Here is a 14,583-nt window from a genome sequence, read left to right as displayed (position 1 = left end):
ATCTATAACACTAGAGCAGAGCCCCAGCATTGATGACAGAGTTGTTATGCAACCAGGGGCCGACAAGCTCCTGGTTTAGTTATTCCTAACCTGACAGATGCTTGTTTTAGGATGTAGTTATATTCGGCATTCCTATATTACTGAATAACAATATCATTATGACTTTTTTTTATTGTCAGATGTAATTTTATGAAAATAATACATTTTTAACTGAGATTTTAGTTATAACAGCTTAAGTCATGATGCAGGTTCTATATGCACACACAGACAGGCAAATACATGTTTACGTCTCTAGATGGCGCTCCTGTGTAACGCAAACTTGTCTTTACTACAACTGCTTCAACTCGGATAATGTGGATAAAAACAGTGGATTTATTTCAAGTATCAATACAAAATTAAGAATTTTAAAGACTGCAATCTGGGTTTCTTCCTGAAATAAATGCCTGTAGTTTATTGATTTTAAAACTATAAACTTTTATGAACTTTTAGCGTTTGGACAATTTAGGCAGTTATGTATTGACACATATTGGTCATTGTTCTCTTGTGACAACTCATGGAAAATATTGACATTGTGAGTCAAAATTTAAGTCAAACAAGTGTTCTGAAAAAAAAAAAACAGTTTAAAGTAAATAGCATTTGCCTTTTAGTTTACCTTAGTTAATTTTAATTGCATATATATATGTGTAACGATAAGTGAAGCCGAAATTTGCCTATGAAGATACCTATTAAGTATCATATTATTATTCAAAATTGCTATGACTTTTTAAAGTGTTTTTATGTGTAAATGTGAATAAAGTCCATACACTACATTAACCCTATACTAATAAATCTTGACCTATTTTCTTTTGTTAAGCTGACATCCCAGTATTTCATTGTTTACTGTAACAAGTTTGTATGTAATTAAAAGGGACAAGTTATAAGCAAGTATACCATAGACTAATGGTAAATTACAGGCTCATAGACAGATAGCATTTGACATTTTTACAGACCAGTTGCTAAACCTCTGACAGTCTGTAAAATCAAATATTTCATGCTTGGATCATTTACAGGCCATCAATCATCATGTGGACCATAAAAAACATTTTTTATAATTGTAAATCTTTTTATAGACTTAATTACATAAAACAATATTTACCACAGACAGAGTGGGCAGAATTTAAAACATATATATTTTAACTTCTACCCATGAGTTTATGTTTGCAAGCTAATTGAAAAAAAATCATAAAATCAAAAACTCTAGAAACACTAAGTCATGAAAAAAGAACCTATCAGGTTCTTGTGTGGACAGCACCACCTTGTGGCCATTTAAAAAACACTTTTATTAAGGACTATTTTCAGTCCTTAAGGTTCACAGACATTTTCCCACTACGAATCTAATCAAATCTTTATTTAAAAAAAAATTTGAGTAGATCATTTGAATATATTTTTGGAATTACATAGTATGTTGCTACAACCAATTGCCAAATTCTTGAAAGTAAGGCCCATTTGCACAAAATAACATGCACAAGCTATCTGATATCCCTCTATTTATTTGATTTACATAATTTAAATTATCTGCACTACACCTGTTTTTACAAGACTATTTGTCATGGAGCCATTTGTTAAAGAAACTGCTTTGGAAAATTCAGGGTTGCACTCAATTGGTAACTAGCCCCGTGAGACCTGTCACCCAAGTTCTGTTTGTGAAGTCAGCTAGCTCAAAGACAGCCTGACTTTGCCTAACACGCTCTGTGCCACAAAGGGGGGCTATAGTGTGTGTATACTGTACACACTAAGAGTGCTGTACAGGCGCACTGGTGTTTCTAATGATAAGAGGGAGGGGGGAACAATCGGTTTATTGCTACCAGTGTCAAGGGGGTTGTTCTCCCCCCCCCCCCCCCCGTCTGCCTAACTGTTTTTCATGTAGTTAAATAGATATCTTAAAAAAAGGCAAAACTTCTCCTACTATTACAACTGCTAAATTCTTGTACATGTTGCCTCCTCTGCATAAAATGACATAATTCTTATTGAACTGCAAAACCACAAATAAATAAAACCTTAATGACTAGAATAAAACTGATATTCACAACATTGGTTCTATGAGTTGTAGATGGCTGGAGGAGGAAAATCTTTTCAAGGGATATTGTATCTTACCTGCATCTTACAAGAAAGCAAGGTGCTTTTCTGTACATAATAAATAACTTTGTGGAGATGTATACCAATTAGTATTCACAGCCTTTAAAGATACATTTCCAGAAATAGAATAAAGCATTGGTTGTGTTAAGTGGCCACATGGTTTCGTTAAATATCTGAGCAGAAATGACCACAAGGCTATCCTTTGGCCAAGTTGGATTAAAGAAAATAGACAGCTGAAAATAACTGACTGACACTGCAGCCAGAGCTGTGGCTTTGTGGTGTTAAACCTGAATGACGGTATAAGGAAGGTTTCAAACATTACCACTGATGAAACTGATGACAAACTGTCAGTCACCAAAGGAAAAGCAAACCAATAATAGACTGAACACACTGCAAATTAGTGGTCAGCCCAACTCCTCATTTATGTGCAGAGTAATAAATGTTTCCAAATTAAGTAAAAATAGATTAGGTACATTTGATATATCCAAACATTATATTTGGCCTGATTATAAATAAACTGCTGGTCCGCAGGCTAAAACTAGACTGAGAATTTTTCCATGAATGAATGAATTCTCAGTGTAACTACACTGTGAGACACAGCTGTTGAGCCATGATGCTAATATCACCACAGGTCTTATGACTGGGATGACGAGGGGAAAGATGGCCAAAGTAAACAAGAATCTACTTCAAATCATTAGGAGACGAGCTTGGCCTGTACAAGATCAATTACTCGCTGCACAATGCATGACACATGACACTGCAGTTGCTCTCACCAAACTGCAAAAGCTTAATGTAGGATGGGAACCTATTTCCCCTGGTTGAGTGCTCACTGGCTTAAATGCTTAACAGCAACATTGCTTCACACAGACTATATTTTATTGTTTTGATACGATTTATGGTCACTGTGCAGCACTGTGGACATTTTAAAAATAAAATACAGCTGGGTGTATCACCCAAACAAGTTGCTGATGTTTGTCAAATCAGAGAATACAAACATAATTATGCACCTTCTTCCTTACATCTCTCTTTTACTGCATAGTGTCATAATGTGGCCTAGGCTATAATGAAACAGACATTCACAAGTCATAATATCAAAATTAAGACTTGGGTCGAAGTGCAAGACAAATTAATATTACTGGACTATAAACAGTGTAATATCTAAGCATATGTGTCCCCTTTATTCTAATGTTCTGTTTATACCTACATGTATAGGTTTATTATGTGATGCGTGTGTATTTATTTACATTTTATTGTTGGGAGTCTTTAATTTACTTTACTAACATGGCGAATATATCGTGCTGCAATATACTGATGGGAAATACTTCGATGGTCCTTGGGTGAGGTTTTTGGCTATGTAGTAGGCGTAAATAAACGAGACAAACGTGTTCTCTACTATTTATACAGTCTATGGTTCTCTACTATATGCTACGTTAGCAACATCAAATTACCGTGACATGAGACAAACGTCTGCTTGATAAACGCATCTGAAACCATTAAAATATAATCAAATCAGCCTTCCAAGCGAAATAAAGGAAAACTGCAGAGCCACACAGTGAAAACAAACAGTGAATGAATCCATAGACCATTCTCAAGCCTTGCCGCTGCCACTTGTCCTCAAGTGACTCGCTGTCGCTGACGCTCAAGAAACACGGAACGCAGGCGCGCAGGGTTTGCTGGGAAATTGAGTTTTGCGTGAAATGGAATTTTCCAAAATACCTCTAAGAGTGAGTGGAAATTTACTCTGTTGTCCTCCCCCTGTAGTATGCATAACTATGTCTGCTCTGCAGGATGTTTTGTTGGAAGTCAACCATGTTAACCTCATGTGATTACTGAGGCTTTTGACAGTTACTATTATGATTTTTACAATGTAGTTATGACTGCAAAAATCAATGTTTAATACCATGTGTGTTGGTATGTTTTGGTATGTGTTGTGTATCATGCTATGCTATGCTATGCTATTATTATTATTATTATTATTATTATTATTATTAGTAGTAGTAGTAGTATTGGTGGTGCGAATGCAATATATTACACAATAAAGTGTGAAATCACAGTGTATTGTAGGACATTGTGCAGGAATAGATGACTTACACTTGCATATTCAGTTTTTCCAAATATACAGTATATCTGAACATTAGAGATTTGTATTGCATTATCTTTCATAAAAGAGCCTATGATATTCTTTCTCCACAGAGTGAACCTAATATTGCCTAAGCCTGAGGAACAGTAATGATGGCACAATAGCTACTGTATATTATGTGGTGATTTCCTCCTATTGCTCTAAAATATCAGCCATTTCCTCCTTATCACTGGCCTGATGCTTTCCAATGAATAGCTTCATCTGTGCCAGGTCAGTTGTAAAACGAAAACATGTGTCCTTTCAAAAGATAAATATGCATACCTTTCCATCTCTTATGGGCATTGTTACTGGCATGCAGGACTGAATTCCATTTCAGGGCAGCAGTTTCTTTCTAGATTGTTCCAGATTACAACCCTAAAATCTGATTAGGGGCTAGATTTATGTAATCCGTCAGAGTAGTTTCTAGTAGTTTCTATTACGTCAGACATTACAGACAACTGTTACTTCAGGTTAATTAGCCTACTTCATATCTACCTGTGGTTGCAAGCTGTAGATGATTTACCAAACTGAGGTATTTTTCTTGGTCAGCAGTTACTATATACAAATATCTACATACAAATGTCACCTCCATTTTAATACAGTATGTTAATGTTTGGAATAGTTTTTATTATTTAATACACATCAGTTTATATCGTCACACTGCTAAAATAAACGCCTATGTCATTTTCTGTCAAAATAGTTTTTTTTTGCCTAAATCATCTCCTCATGACGCCGACCACCTATGGTAAAATCGCCAACATCCTCAGTTGATCAGATCATGTGATTTTATCCCTTTAAGATGATGGCCTATGTCAAGTGTGTGACTTAAGTGGATTTATTATGTCTAAGTCAAAATAAATAAACAATTTTTTGAACATGCCTTTGTGACTTAAGCAAGATATGGTAACACTTTATTTTGAAGGTTTCTACATAAGAATGACATGAGCGTGTCATAAACAGGACATGGGATGTTGACACTTTGAAGTAACATTAATGCTCATGATACTTGTCATGCATGTTTCTGACAGGCTTGTGTGACTCTTATGTAGACACCTTCAAAATAAAGTGTTACCATATCTTGCTTAAGTCACAAAGGCATGTTAAAAAAATTGCCTAAGTCATTTATTTCTCTTAAGTTACATAAATCACACACAGTGTTATTGCTATGCCAATAGCCATCCTTTGTTACATCCTTTTTGAGTGAAATGATCAATAAATGTCATATGGTACAAAACTTGAAACAATGAGTTAGGCGTTTATTTTAACAGTGTGACGATATGTGTCATCTAATAAGTTATTATAAGACACAAAGAGCCTAAGTTTACATGTGTAATTTGTGAAAACAAGCTGTGGACCGTGTTGGTGTTTAGTGGCCGTTGGCTCCTGAATGGCACTTAGTTAAAACGCACACTTCCTTGTTATTATAAAGGTTGTGCAAACGTGTAGTTCAGTATGACATTAGCTGGAGTAGTTTTTCAGTTGGCGCTTTTGCACCCAAACGCCTCACGGGTGTGTTCAAGTGTGGGGCGTGGATTGAACTGGTGCGTATAAAAAGAAGAGGCAGCATTATGTGAGCGGGCATCTCGGTTCTCTGTACAGGAAGACACAGAGAAGATAATAAAAAACGGACTGCGAGCGTCATTAACAACGCAGAGGTATTGACAAGGGGCACTGCGTGTTACGAAGACCCAACTATCAGCGTAGGGGGACGGCTCTTCAGGAGGGAGTCACCTCTTCTTCATTCACATCTTCCCTCCGGGGCGTGGAGTGAATTTAGCGTGCATGCTAACACTAGCTGAAAAAGGTACATATATTTAGCGTGTTCATTTTTATTGTTTGTTTTTTTAATAATCAATGGATCCGGTGAGTCTTGTATGTAAGGTAACGACTACATGCATGTGACTCTGTTATCTTTTTTTTTTTTATTAATGCTGTCGTATGTTCGTGTTGCTGTGTTTTCACGAATGACAGTTGATGTTGTCATTCATTATCTGTGTCAAATGTCTCAACTGACAGTGATGATGAGACATCTGGCCCATATTTAACCGCGAATGGAAGAAAATGCTTAACACCTTTTATATTGCATTGTATGTCAGACTTGCCTGTAGTTGGAAAATATCCCAATATGAATCCAGAACTGCATTTAAGGTAGTTAATAATGAGGCATTCAAGCTCCTTCAAGATGCGAAGCTTTTGCAGTTCTAGAAATTTCCACACGCCTGATAGGTGCATCACGCCTCCCCGTGGACTGGTGTTACCTCTCCTTTGTATTAACAAAGGCGGGTCCCAGTGTCAGCCACACTTGGCCATTAATTAATGCAGCAATTGTTCTGCACACCATCTATCCATTATGCCTCTGTTTTTTTTCATGCCGTCAGCTGGCCTCACTTGGCGCCTGGATCAAAGACAAGGTGAAGCTTTCACTGTCTACATTTAAGCTGTGCAAGAGTACCATTCATGTGAAAGGGCTTTCTCTTGTACAAACAAGATCGTTTTTGGCTTGTATTCTTTTTGGCAGTTATTATTTAGTTGTGTGGACTTGTGATATAACTCAGGGTTTAGTGACTTATCTGGGCTTACATGTCAGAGCTGGTTCTCCTCCGCAAAGGCAGATCTCTCTTGGCTTTTGAATACTTGGCACAGAGTTATGAATTAAAGGGGAATAACGCCTAAATTTAGAATTCCAATATGTTATTTGCATGGCCTAGGGTAGTGTAGTCTAATCTCACTAAAAGCAAGAAAGTAAACTTGTGATGAGGTATAAAGTCTAGATCTGCTCCATAGACAGTGAATGAGATTGTGTGGAACCCCGCAGTATGCATATGCATACTTTTCAAATTAATTTGCTGTGTCCAAAAATGGTATATTATGCACTAAAGTAGTGTTTTTTTCCTGAATATACTGAATGGAAGTTACAACACAACTTTCCGATAGCTTCCTTGCCAGTTAGAGACGTGTAACCGTTGTAAGCCATGCCAATTTCACTTCCTCTGGTTCTGACTGCAGGCATAATAAATCGAGTTTGGGTTTTTCTTTATGTCTGTAAGTGTACTTTGCAGTGACAACATGTGAACAAAGCTTGTAAGAAATCTGCTTTGGTTGCATTTTTTTCCTTCTTTCTACGTACATAGTATAAAAATTGAAGACCAGATTTGTACATGTACAGATAAAGTTTTGCAAAAAGTAACTAAAAAGCAATGCCAAATAGAAACAAGTGAAACAAATCTAATGTAAAATGAATAAATTATGCCTTGGTTGCTGTCCACCATTGTCATATGCAAATGTTGTCATCACTACTGCATTGCATTGTGGGATACCAAAAAATGCAGCCATTGTCTATGGAGCAGTTCCACACGTTGTACTTTGTGATGTTACACATCTTTAGTTTAATTTCAGCACTCAGTTTTTGGAATTGAGAGAGATTGGTCATGCTTAATAATATTTTAAGACTGACTTATATCCTAGGAATAACATTTATGAAAATGTTGAAAATGGGTATAATTCAACAAAAAGTTAATAATCTGTTGCAAAAAGTTGGAGAGTATAATATATTCCACATATCAATTTAGTTATTATTTAAGTATCTTATCAATTGGCTTACTGGGATTGTAATGCTTGTATTTGAATTCCACATTATATATAACTTTGCAAATAAAATGATGACATTGCTGTATTTCTGAGCTGGGGTCTCCTGGATAGTTTATGGTGAACACATGGTGTGCAGCCCTTGATGATGAGTTGGTGAAATGAAAACAAAGACTTCTTTTATTCAGAGGGACAGTTATGCATAAAGCCTGGTTGTGAAGATGAATGCGTGGGGTTATTTTCTAGCATGCATGGAAGGCTGAAACCTCAAGAGAGGCCAGACATCCAAGTGTGTGTGTCCGTGTGTTTTTGTGTGTGTGTGTGTGTGTTTCAGAGATTCACTCAAAACAGATGTGCTCTCACGTCACAACCATGCACATAATTTAATCCATCTCAGTTATTTATATGTATCTGTTAAATTTTATTTGTATAAAATGTGTACAGTATAGCATACAACTGAGTTTCGGGCTTCACTTCTAGGCTGAGCCAACATGTGCAAGGGTTTAGGTGTAAGTTTGGTGATATCATTGTAATAGATTTAGGTGTGTGTGCATGGATTATATATTGTAAGCATTACATTTTGAATCTGTAAGAATTTTGTCTTTCAGTAATATTCTGTTGTCCCTCTACTTTATTTATTTATGACTTAAACCATAAAGATGGAATTACAAAGTTTAGTCATTAGCATTTCCCTAGCCTTGGTATGTGTTTTTTTTTCCTGCTTGACTCTTTCTGATTTCTTACATAATGTTATTATAAGCTTTCGTTGAAGTTTTTACAGCTTTGGGTTCTTTGTGTTAAAAAGATTAAGGTGGAAACTCAGTTAGACAGGACAGGCTAAACCCAAGGACTTGTGCTGGAAAATTACTGCAGTTGCAAACTGAATTAATTAAAAGTAGCGTTCTTAATAATCTTCATGTGGTTTATAGTCTTATGCTGTGGCGTATTTGGCATTTCTTTCATTAGTGATTCTGATAAATTGTGTGGATTGTGATGAAAATGTTCTGTATGACTCCAGTCATTTTTAAACCTCTCTTTTATTATTTTTTTTATTATCATGTATTCAGAGAGGCTGCAAACTTTAAAGCATTTTTATTCGGTGTTTTTCCCTTTTCAAAATACGGCTCTAATGAGGTGTTTTTCATTGTCTTTGCTGTCTTGCAGGAATTTTAACTCTAGGCTTTTCTAGACCAGAGACCTGCAACATCCTCCTCTAAAACTAGAACGACCTCAGTGCTGGTGGATAACCCCCTCCGAAGCACACCTAGTGAATTTGACCTGACGGTGGATACTACATCTTCCATCCAGACAGCAAACCAAAGCAAAGCATTTCTATTGTTCCTTTTTAAACGATTAAAGCTTACGTTTGACTTTCCATTCCTTTTTTGTGAGTATTTGTATAGCTGTGAGCTTAACTTCCAAGAGAATTTTTTTTTTAAGTAAAAATGGCTCCTGGAATGGAAGCAGTGGACATTGCTGTGGTAGCACTATATTTTGTCCTGGTGCTAGCCATTGGGTTTTTTTCTATGTGGAAAGCCAATCGCAGCACTGTGAGTGGCTACTTCCTGGCTGGACGCTCCATGACATGGATAGTGATCGGTGCATCGCTCTTCGTCAGCAACATTGGCAGTGAACACTTCATTGGTCTGGCTGGGTCAGGAGCAGCAAGTGGCTTTGCTGTTGGAGCATGGGAATTTAATGCACTTCTACTTCTTCAGCTGCTTGGCTGGGTCTTTATCCCTGTGTACATACACTCGGGGGTCTACACCATGCCTGAGTACCTGTCGAAACGCTTTGGTGGAAAAAGGCTAAAGGTTTACTTTGCTCTTTTGTCTATTTTACTTTACATTTTTACCAAGCTGTCTGTGGACTTGTATGCTGGGGCTCTCTTCATTCAGGAGTCCCTGGGGTGGAACCTATATGTGTCCATCGTCCTGCTCATCAGTATGACTGCACTGCTCACTGTCACTGGTGGATTGGTGGCAGTACTCTACACAGATGCACTTCAGGCAGTGTTGATGATTGGTGGAGCCCTAACCTTAACTATCATCAGCCTAGTCAAAGTTGGTGGACTAGAAGGTGTCCGAACTAAGTACATGCAGGCAGTTCCCAATGTCACTGCTATAATGGCTACTGGAAATTACACCTATTCTCCTTCCTGCCGAATTGAGCCGAAACCGAACTCACTACGCATTCTTCGAGGTCCCCTAGATGAAGACATCCCATGGCCTGGCTTCATTCTTGGCCAGACCCCTGCATCTATTTGGTACTGGTGTGCAGACCAGGTCATTGTTCAGAGAGTACTGGCTGCAAAGAACCTTGCTCATGCTAAGGGCTCTACGCTCATGGCCGGTTTCCTCAAGATCCTGCCCATGTTCATAATAGTCATTCCAGGAATGATCTCCCGCATCATGTTTGCTGACGAGCTCGCCTGCATTGGTCCAGAGCACTGCATGGCCGTGTGTGGTTCTCAGGCCGGCTGCTCAAACATTGCCTACCCTCGCCTGGTCATGGCAGTGATGCCTGTTGGCCTCAGGGGTCTGATGATGGCTGTCATGATCGCTGCCCTGATGAGTGATCTAGACTCAATCTTCAACAGTGCAAGCACCATCTTCACACTGGACATCTACAAAAATGCTCGCAGTGAGGCGTGTCAGCGTGAGCTGCTGATTGTGGGCCGCGTGTTTGTTGTGATCATGGTGGTAATCAGCATTGCCTGGGTCCCTGTTATTATTGAAATGCAAGGTGGACAGACATACCTCTACATCCAGGAAGTTGCTGGCTACCTCACTCCACCAATTGCTGCCCTCTTCCTGTTAGGTGTGTTCTGGACACGGTGTAATGAGATCGGCGCATTTTGTGGAGGCATGACAGGTTTCACACTTGGTGCCCTTCGACTGATCCTAGCTTTTATCTACCGCCAGCCTCGCTGTGACCAGCCGGATGATAGGCCTTCCTTCATCGTTAAGGTTCACTACATGTATTTTGCCGCTGGGCTGTTCTGGATTTCAGGCTTGGTTGCAGTGGTGGTCAGCCTCTTAACCTCCCCACCTGATGAGGAACGAGTTCGTACCACCACATTCTGGGGGCTCCGCAACATTAAAATGGTTCCCACAAAGGACAGAATGGAAACGTACAGGCTGACTGAAAAGAGTCATTATAATGGGGATGGAATACACCATAAGGAAATGCCCCCAGATGTCAGAAAGGAGATGCGTTTGGATGGGGCAGATGTGAAACTCCTGGTCCCAACCACTGACCATGATCCAGCAACCCCAAGTACGGAAACTTCCCCTGCCACCACCCCTGCAGAGCGATTTGGTAATGGAAAGATGACCAGAGAGGAAAGGGAGACTAGAGGGTGTATGCGGTTACTGCATTGGTTTTGTGGATATAAGGACGATGCACAGAGCGCTCAGCAAAAAGTACATCAGGAGGATGAGACAGTCATTGCACAGATGCTGTACGAGCCACCTAGAATAAAAATTCTCCTCAACGTGGTTCTGCTGTGTGTCTGCTGTGTGGGCATCTTCATGTTTATTTATTTCTCACTGTAGCTGAACTCTGCACTAAACTAATGGGGACTGGTATGGGGTCTATTATTAAGGTGGAGGTTATATGGGGGTTGGGGGCTGTTACAAACGAACAGTTAAATTTTCAAAGATTTGAGAAGCTCTGTCTGTAATGTTTACAGTTGTCTTTTGTAGCTCTCTAACAGGGATCTTATTCTAATCATTTATTTGAAATGATTAAAGCTTCTCCACATGAAACTAATACTCCTTAATGACTATGAAGCTTATTTGGCACTTGCGTGACCATTTTGTACAGCGCTTATTGTTAATCCTACATTCGGAACCTGTACTGTTTTTTTAAATTGTTTTTTTAAACTGTTGTACTCTTAGTGAAGTTAATGTTTGCCTCATTTGACAAAAGCACTTGTTTTGTTGTTTGGTAAAAAGAAAAAAAAGTATTCTGTGATAATTTTCTCTTTTTTTTCTCCTGTTATCCATGATGGACTTAGTTGCTTGTATCGCATACATATGTCCATAGTAAAAAGTATTAGGGATGCACAATATAGATCTTTTTTAACCGATAAGACATTTTTGTCCTGTCAATAAATCTGAGGGTAAAAAACATTGAGGTGTAGTGATACTGGGTTATTGGCTGATAATGTATTGGCAATAATTTTGTTATTGGAATAATGCATAATGCATGTTCAGTTATTGGCCTGATATAAATTGTGCATCCCTAAAACGATTCTGGCTTATAGGCCATCATAGTTTTGTACAAGTATCTGCTGCTGATCATATTATAACTGCATCAGTTTAACAGAAATTTAAGTATGTGTCACTGTTTGATTTTAATTTGCCCTCAAATTTAATTTGAAGGTTGCCAGCAAATTACCTACTACCCATTATGTTTTGCTGGAGAGAGATTAGGTAGAAATGATAGTGCTCTCTTTGTTAATGGGACCATTATGAAGTTTGTAAAACAAAGAGTTAATTTTAAGTGCTAAGAAGCACTGCTTCTCTGCTGCTGTTAAGACCATTATGTTTATGGTAATTATCAAAATCACTTGTTTGATTTAATGTACTCAAGACATTGCATCAAGCTTACAGCAAATATGTGGTAGCACAGGAAATGAAGAGAAGTAGCACAACATTAGAATATTTGTTCTTTTTTATCTTAAGTAAATAAATAAACTTAATATATTAGGGTACTTATTCAATTTGATTGGCTGTTCAATTTGTCGTCTCTCTTGACTAGATCTCATTCACAACAGCAGCTGCATTGCTATTTAAAAATGTTTTATATATATATAGCTAGTATATATATTTATAAATACAATTTATGCACTAGTATTGTATCAACAATAAGCCACAAGTACCAATGCTCATGATTCTGTATCGCTTTCTGTTTTATGTATATCTCATTTTATGTTGCATTATGTTAACATCATGTACAATATAATTCAGGGCTCACTGGATCACTCACAATATACATATCCTCTATAGCAGGCCATTTGTTGTGTATCTACTGTGTTGTCAATGTATTTCAGTGCACTATATAATCTTGTTTCAAGTACATCTTTTATAAACATCCTACCAAATGTGTCTTAGTGTGCAAGAAAAAAGAAAATAAAGTAAAAATAATTCAGTTTTACGTCCTGAAAATGTTGTGCAGTGCCATGTGATCAATCAGCTTTGTCATGTACATTTTTAGTTTATACATTGGCATTTTAAAGTTACTGGCCTTCTGGATTGTGGTCATTATTTCTGTATCGTAAGGTGTCCAGATGTCAACACACCCAGAGTACAAAAAAACAAAGAAAAGATTTGTGTGTTTATATGTATTTTGGAACAACAATGTTGAATGACCTCAGTCTAAAACGTCGGTGACCTAATGGTGACAGGCCAATCCTTATTAATGTCAGGCATAAATGATGCATAACACAAGGATGATTAATGACTGATGAATGCTGTATGGGAAAGAGCTTTAAAACCTTTTTCTTTCTTTCTGAGAGAAATATGTTGTTATTTTTATGGATTTTATTTTTTAGACAACTGAAAATAAAGATTCTGCTAAGACAAAGACCAATGTGTGCTCGTTGTTTTATTTTTTTCCTGAAACACACAAAAAAATGTCCTTTTAATGTAAGTTTTATTGTAAAGTCAAAGGACCTGTTGACTTCTTGTGTATTAAATGGTATTACAACACCAGAAGCATTGTTTATTGATCATGTGCTTATCCCAATACGAAGTCTGAGAATGTGTTTTCAATGAAATTGCAAGATAGATGAATAATGGATTAGTTGTGGACTCAACATAGCAGTTTATCTCCTGGGGCTATGATGATATGGACACTAATTATATTAGAACTCCTGAATAACTGCATTGATTGTGATAATTGAGATGTTTAAAAAACTATAACGAGGTACTTTATGAAGGAATTCATACTGGGCTTAAGTTGTAACAAGCTTACCTTCCCATTCAGTGCTTTCCTATATATTTTGGGTTTTTCTGTCATTGTTGACCAGTGTTACATAAACCCCAGCAAGACCTTATTAATCAGCTTAGAGTAAAAAGAGCATTGGATGATTCCAGGCTTCTTTACACAAGAATCAGCCAATCAAAAAGCTGGGATCACTGGCTTATAAATCTCCCCCCCTTAGCCGTTTAGCTCCATACATTCCTCTATTCCCAGCCAGCAAATCCTTAACACCTCTGTAACTTTCCATGATTAAGTAAGAGTGGATAAGAAGTCAGCTTGTGGACGTGAATGTAGAGATGTGGAAGCACAGAGTTCAAAATGTAAAATGAAGCAATATCATAATGAGTCACACCATGACGAATGTACTATTTTTAAGAGTGACACAACCAACGATGTTGCATTTAGACACCATGAAATGTCATGTCACTGATGTCCTATGACTCCCCATTGCAACAAGTTAACATTTAGCATGCAGTGTGTAGCAGTTGGGAACAAATTGAGAAATTGACCTCCTTTTCATGACAGCAGGTCCCTTTGAATAAGTAACTTTAATTATTAAAAATATGACCGTTTGAGGCTGACCTGTTGTTGTTTGTGTGCCATTCACTCAACCATAAATGAATAACTGAATGTAGGATTGAGCTGCATCTACCAGTGAAGTTACAGATTGCAACCAACTGAATACCCCTCTGCTCACAGTAGGGGCTAGATACCAACCACTGAAGGCTGGTGGTTTGGTTAGGTTTAGGCATGATGAGTGAGACTGGTTAAGG

At 37.7% G+C, this 14,583-nt stretch overlaps 1 protein-coding gene across 2 annotated transcripts; it reads left to right on the top strand.

Moving 5' to 3' along the window:
• Nucleotides 1-5,838: 5,838 nt before the first annotated feature.
• On the top strand, nucleotides 5,839-13,413 carry slc5a3b (solute carrier family 5 member 3b). 2 transcript variants are annotated; one of them, XM_059342924.1, is made up of 2 exons: nucleotides 5,839-6,038; nucleotides 8,984-13,413. In XM_059342924.1, exon 2 carries the CDS (start codon nucleotides 9,265-9,267, stop codon nucleotides 11,374-11,376), a length of 2,112 nt encoding a protein of 703 aa, XP_059198907.1. In that variant the 5' UTR covers nucleotides 5,839-6,038; nucleotides 8,984-9,264; the 3' UTR covers nucleotides 11,377-13,413. The 2 variants fall into 2 exon arrangements, with proteins under 2 accessions (XP_059198907.1, XP_059198908.1); XM_059342925.1 differs by having other exon boundaries at nucleotides 6,022-6,097.
• Nucleotides 13,414-14,583: the final 1,170 nt, after the last annotated feature.

This window comes from Centropristis striata, chromosome 10 (genome assembly GCF_030273125.1).
Source record: "Centropristis striata isolate RG_2023a ecotype Rhode Island chromosome 10, C.striata_1.0, whole genome shotgun sequence".
Lineage (NCBI taxonomy): Eukaryota > Metazoa > Chordata > Actinopteri > Perciformes > Serranidae > Centropristis > Centropristis striata.
The sequence above is the reverse complement of the archived record's forward strand: the minus strand, read 5'-3'. Positions and strand labels throughout refer to the sequence as shown.